At 48.7% G+C, this 5877-nt stretch overlaps 1 protein-coding gene across 2 annotated transcripts; it reads left to right on the forward strand.

The window, feature by feature from the left end:
* Window positions 1–326: 326 nt before the first annotated feature.
* On the forward strand, window positions 327–4218 carry NHLRC1 (NHL repeat containing E3 ubiquitin protein ligase 1). Of its 2 annotated transcripts, XM_082638279.1 has the most exons (3): window positions 327–2361; window positions 3342–3454; window positions 3930–4218. In XM_082638279.1, the coding sequence occupies exon 1, from the start codon at window positions 382–384 to the stop codon at window positions 1567–1569; it is 1188 nt and encodes a 395-aa protein (XP_082494405.1). In that variant the 5' UTR covers window positions 327–381; the 3' UTR covers window positions 1570–2361; window positions 3342–3454; window positions 3930–4218. The 2 variants fall into 2 exon arrangements, with proteins under 2 accessions (XP_082494405.1, XP_082494404.1); XM_082638278.1 differs by having other exon boundaries at window positions 3342–4218.
* The last annotated feature ends 1659 nt before the right edge of the window (window positions 4219–5877 follow it).

Here is a 5877-nt window from a genome sequence, read left to right on the forward strand (position 1 = left end):
AGGTTTCATTCCTGGCCAGCCCCAGGCCCCAGCACCCAGCGCTGCCGACGGGAAAGTGCAGGGCACTCTGCTGGGTACCAGGGAGCAACCCGCTTGTCCTCAATATGTATGTTCCCTCAAGTGTACATTGGAGATAATCCATCCGTGACTGTTGTGAAGATTACAGGTCTGACCACGCTGCTGTGGATACAGCTTGTCAGCGTCCACTGTCAGACTCTCAGGATGCAGTGCCCACCAGGGGGCAGCAGGTCTCGGCCGAGCGGCCGGCCGCCGTCGACGTCAGGACCAGCGCGCCGCCCCGTGACCGTGACCCTGGGCGGCGCGGGGGCAGCGTAAAGCTCCGTAGGCTGCCGGCGCGGCGGGAGCCCTTCAGGCCGCGCGATGGGTGCCGAGGCCTCCGGGAGCGGGCCGGCGCTGCGGGAGCTGGTGCGCGAGGCCGAGACCAGCCTGCTCGAGTGCAAGGTGTGCTTTGAGCGGTTCGGCCACCGCCAGCAGCGGCGCCCGCGCAACCTGCCCTGCGGCCACGTGGTCTGCCTGGCCTGCGTGGCCGCCCTGGCGCACCCGCGGACGCTGGCCCTCGAGTGCCCCTTCTGCCGGCGAGCCTGCAGGGGCTGCGACACCAGCGACTGCCTGCCTGTGCTGCACCTCCTGGAGCTCCTGGGCTCCGCGCTGCGCCCGGCCCCAGCCGCCCCCCGCGCCGCCCCCTCCCCCCCCGGGGTCCTCACCTGCCACCACGCCTTCGGAGGCTGGGGGACCCTGGTCAACCCCACTGGGCTGGCGCTGTGTCCTAAGACGGGGCGGGTCGTGGTGGTGCACGACGGCAGGAGGCGTGTCAAGATCTTTGACGCGGGGGGAGGATGTGCCCATCAGTTTGGAGAGAAGGGGGCCGCTGCTCAGGACATTAGGTATCCACTTGACGTCACCGTCACCAATGACTGCCATGTGGTTGTCACCGACGCCGGCGACCGCTCCATCAAAGTGTTTGACTTCTTTGGCCAGATCAAGCTTGTCATCGGAGGCCAGTTCTCCTTGCCTTGGGGTGTGGAGACCACCCCTCAGAATGGGGTCATGGTAACTGATGCGGAGGCGGGGTCCCTGCACCTCCTGGAAGTCGACTTTCCAGAAGGGGTCCTCCGGAGAAATGAACGGTTGCAAACTCACCTGTGCCATCCCAGGGGGGTGGCGGTGTCCTGGCTCACCGGGGCCATTGCGGTCCTAGAGCACCCCCTGGCTGTGGGGACCGGGGCCTGCAGCACCACGGTGAAGGTGTTCAGCGCAAGTATGCAGCTCATCGGCCAGGTGGATGCCTTTGGGCTGAGCCTCTTCTTCCCCTACAAAATAACCGCCTCCGCTGTGACCTTTGATCACCAGGGGAACGTGATTATTGCCGATACTTCTAGTCTGGCTGTCCTATGCTTAGGAAAACCTGAGGAGTTTCCAGTACTGAAGCCCATCATCACCCATGGCCTTTCCCATCCTGTGGCACTGACCTTCACCAAGGAAAATTCTCTTCTTGTGCTGGACAGTGCAGCCCATTCTATAAAAGTCTATAAGGTTGACTGGGGGTGATGGTGGGAGTCTTGGGGCCTGGCATCAGAAGCCCTGGAGCTGCCACTGCTGAATTGTTGAACCCTGGATAAATTACTTAATCTCATCTGTTCAACAGAGATAATTATAAGTGCCTGGTAGACTTACAGAGGTTGGGACAATCATTAAAGTATAATAATTAAATCTATGATTTATGGATTATGTACTCCCTGTGCTAAGAAATTTGCTAATATTAGCTCCTTTAATCCTTACAATTACCCAATTTCTATTATGAATCCCATTTTAGAGATGAGAAAACTGAGACCCAGAGAGCTTAAGTGATTTACCCAAGGTCACATTTACTCACTATGACAGTCACAAATGGAACTCAGTTCTGACTCCAAAACCCCTTGCTCTTAAATAAGATAACAGATGTGGAAAAATATATGTGGGTGTATATTGTTGCTATGTGTACTCTATTTACAGGTAGCTATTTAGTTAGATGCACAGAGAAAGGAGACTTTATCGAGTTCAAGAGAAAAAGGATTTTGTGGTGGACATCAGTTTAGTTCAACGTGCAGTTCCTTTGGTGGCTCATTGGATGGAGTTACTGTGGATCCTGAGTTAGTTGAATAAGAAAAACAGTTGAAATTGCTTATTCAAAAGGTCAACGCGTCTCTTAGTACCTGTATCTCCTCCACTGTAGGTACTCAGGAAATACTACTTGGTTGAGAAAGGCTTGTGTTGACGTAAGTTCTAAACTCCTGCGGAACGCTCTACCCCTATACTCTGTGTTAGAGGCTGGATGATATTTCTGTTCATGTTAATAAAGAGGTAAGTCACCACAATCAGTTCATGGCAGAAATGCTTTTGCCTGCCTTTTTATGATCAGTGGTAACCTGAAGCACTTTTGTGATGGGGTTTTTCTCCCGTTTAAATCTGTCCCATGTGTTGCAAACACTGTGTACTCAAAAAACAACTCCCTTGATCCTGAGTCAGCATTTAGCCACTAGTAAACAGTTAAATACTTCTTGAATTGAAGTATAGCCTTGACCAAGTTAATGCCTGCTTCACTGTTGCAATTGATTAAGTGAATAGGTGGAAATTTCGGGTGAAGTGACCAGTTCTTTGTAAGTTGTGTGTGTTTAGCTAGTGTAAACATTTCAGAGTTGAGGGCTATTGGAATAGTACCAAATAACGGACACCTCAGAAGCAGCAGAAAAAATTTTTTTTGTCAGGGAGAAAATATTGGTTCTGAAAGGTGAGAGTTTGTTTTAGGTAATAGCTGATGCTTTATCAACAATAGGCTTCTATTTTACAAAGCATTTTAATAGATAGAATGTACATTCTAGGAATAGCCCCAAAATTATGAATAAGATTATAGTTTGTCCTAAAAGAGTGAGCTTGGCTCCCGTGCCAGTCCACAGAAGCCCATTTTGCTTCAATGCTCCCATGATGCAGCGCTAATAAGATTTCAGGCACCCTGGACCATTTGTAAACGTATTCCAGATAGGGATTCTGGAAACAACCCCAAGCCCTCACGCTCACCCCACCCTTAGAAATCGCCTTGGGTCAGTGACATCACAGTATTCTGGGTTGCATAACAAGAACAGTTGTCTCAGGTGGAGATAGGGGTTCAGACTTGGACATTTGTGAGTAGGGCAACCGTGTATTGACATTAAAAACGTTTTCCTCGGGACCAATGACATTTTAATAGCCTCGGGGTCAGTTGAGCCAATCAAGGCACCCTCTCCTATTTGGAATTATCAGTGGCGTCATATTTGCCTATAGAGCTGTGCATATGTCTTTTTCAGGCCACGTGTGGTATATGCAGCACGTATGGAAATATCACTTGTTACCATGTGGATTACCCAACTGGAAGAATGGGGCGTGAGTTCCTGAGATGACCTGGGAGCGAATCAGAGAGGTGATAACAAGTGACCTTGTTAACGGCTGCCTCTGCTTGGCAGATGAACAGGCTCAGGAGTGGGTGGGCAGAGAAAACAGCTCTGTCCAGGAATAGTGGGATGCAGGAGCAGGGTTTCCCTGGGGAGGACACAAAGCTCGCTGTTCTTGATCCCCAAGCACACACATGCTGAAGGAATAGGTTCAGTAACCCGCAAGGCAGATGCTAAGTTCACCTTCCGGGCTGTGTTCTTTAAAGCAAGCTGGTTAAAGGGCTCAAACCATGGCCCACTGAACTCCAGGTTATTAGAGGAATTGCATAGTCTGAGGTAGGCAGGAGGAAGTAATCGCAGCAGAAAGTAAACGGTCCCAAGGTGATGGAGGAGAGTTGGAATGACTCTCCAGAGACCGGAGACAAAAAAACTTAACCAGGGGTAAATGGAGAAGGAGAAGGAACAGACTTTTCCTGAATGTCCCCCTCAATCATGTGCCCTTAGGCCAGCACTACCCACCCTGCGCCACCTGGTGAATCCATAAAAGCAAGCAAAGGCACACTCAGCAGCGCTTACATCACCTTCCATCTGTTCTGGTTTTGCTCGATACCTGATCCTTGGAGTGTCTCCTGTTTTTGACCTTGTTCTGCCCTCTGGACTTGCCACCTGGACTTGATTTTCTCAGTCTTTTTCCTTGGCATTTTCTAAGGACTTTGGTTCAGCGTCATAAATCTCCCCTTAGCAAGACACACTCCGGATCCCGGAGCCCAAAGCATCACCATTTTGCTTGTGCCTCGTCTAGACCTTTCCTGGTAAGTGGAGTGCAGACCTGATTGAAAGTGAATTATGTGCCTTTTGAGGAAGAAGCAGTATTCCATATACCTCAGAAAAGCGAGGAAGGACCACTGATGATAGCGATTGAATCATTCTACACCTGCCACAGAAAGAAGAAATGTAGACTGGTGGCTAGTACTCCACTAGTAGTGACCACTGTGGTGGTGTGCCATGGCCACTAAGGAGATGAACTGTTTCCTTGAAGACTCTGTAGAAAATATGATAAGGAGGCTGCCACGGCTCACCACAGCTACCGTGCTGAACAATGATGGTGTCTGCTGTGCCCACGACCCCTTCTAAGGAAAACCTCCCCTCCCACAGGCCCTGCTGATGAGCCAGCCCTCGGCCACCATATTTCCTACTACCCGACCCCCTCCAGCAATAGCTGATTGGATTAGGGGTGCACACCCAACTGAAGAACAGCCTGTCCATTACTGTCCCATCAAATATATTAATTAGACCAGGACACTGGCCTACAAATTGGCCTGGGATGAACAGGTTTTTCCAAAAAGGGGCAAGGAGATCCAATTAGATTCTTTTTTTTTGAGGTGGGGGTTGCCTGTTTCTTTTTTAATTGAAGTACAGTTGATTTACACTGTTGTGTTTCAAGTGTACAACAAAGTGATTCAGATATACGTACATCGTTTTTTAGATTCTTTTCCCTTATAGGTTATTACAAAATATTGAGTATAGTTCCCTGTGCTATATAATCTATTTGCATTTTCAAACCACTGATGGATAAATCTGGATGGACTGAAATTGGTGATACAGGAGGCCAATTCCATTACATTTTGGAATTAATTTCCACAAAATTGTACAGGCCCGTCTGGTGGACACTAAAATACAAATCTTTTTTTTGTTTTTTTAATAACTTTACTTACTTATTTTTGGCTGCGTTGGGTCTTCGTTGCTGTGCACGGGCTTCCTCTCGTTGTGGTGAGTGGGGGCTACTCTTCGTTGAGGTACACGGGCTTCTCATTGCGGTGGCTTCTATCATTGCGGAGCACAGGCTCTAGAACGCAGGCTCAGTAGTTGTAGCGCACGGGCTTTGTTGCTCTGCAGCATGTGGGATCTTCCCGGACCAGGGCTCAAACCCGTGTGTCCTGCATTGGCAGGCGGATTCTTAACCACTGCGCCACCAGGGAAGCCCTAAAATACAAACCTTAAAATTAGTAAGTTTTCTTCTCTGACAAATCAGTGAGAAATACTTTATATAAATTTGCTTGGAGCACTACTTGTATGTGTCAAACACGTGAGGACAGCCAAATGCATTCTGATCATGGACGAACTTGATCAGTTCATGGAGTTTGTTCTTCTTTTTTGGTAATGTCTTTAGGTTTTAGCATTAAGGTTGTGCTAGCCTCATAAAACGAGTTGGGAAATGTTCCTCCTTTATTTCCTGACAGAATTTGTGTGATACTGATGTCATTTCTTCTTAAATGTTTGATAGAGTTCACCAGTGAAATCTAGTGGCCTAGGAGATTTCTTGGGGGGGGGGGCGTGTCCAGAGTTTACAGTTGTTTTCTGTAGAAAGATGGGCCAGTTGGAGTTTACTCAGCCATACTGGAACAGGAAGTTTATCAGTTAAAAAATAACTTTTAAATTTCTTTGATTTTTT

The sequence above is a fragment of the Mesoplodon mirus genome (assembly GCF_964341445.2).
Source record: "Mesoplodon mirus genome assembly, chromosome: 12".
Taxonomy (NCBI): domain Eukaryota; kingdom Metazoa; phylum Chordata; class Mammalia; order Artiodactyla; family Ziphiidae; genus Mesoplodon; species Mesoplodon mirus.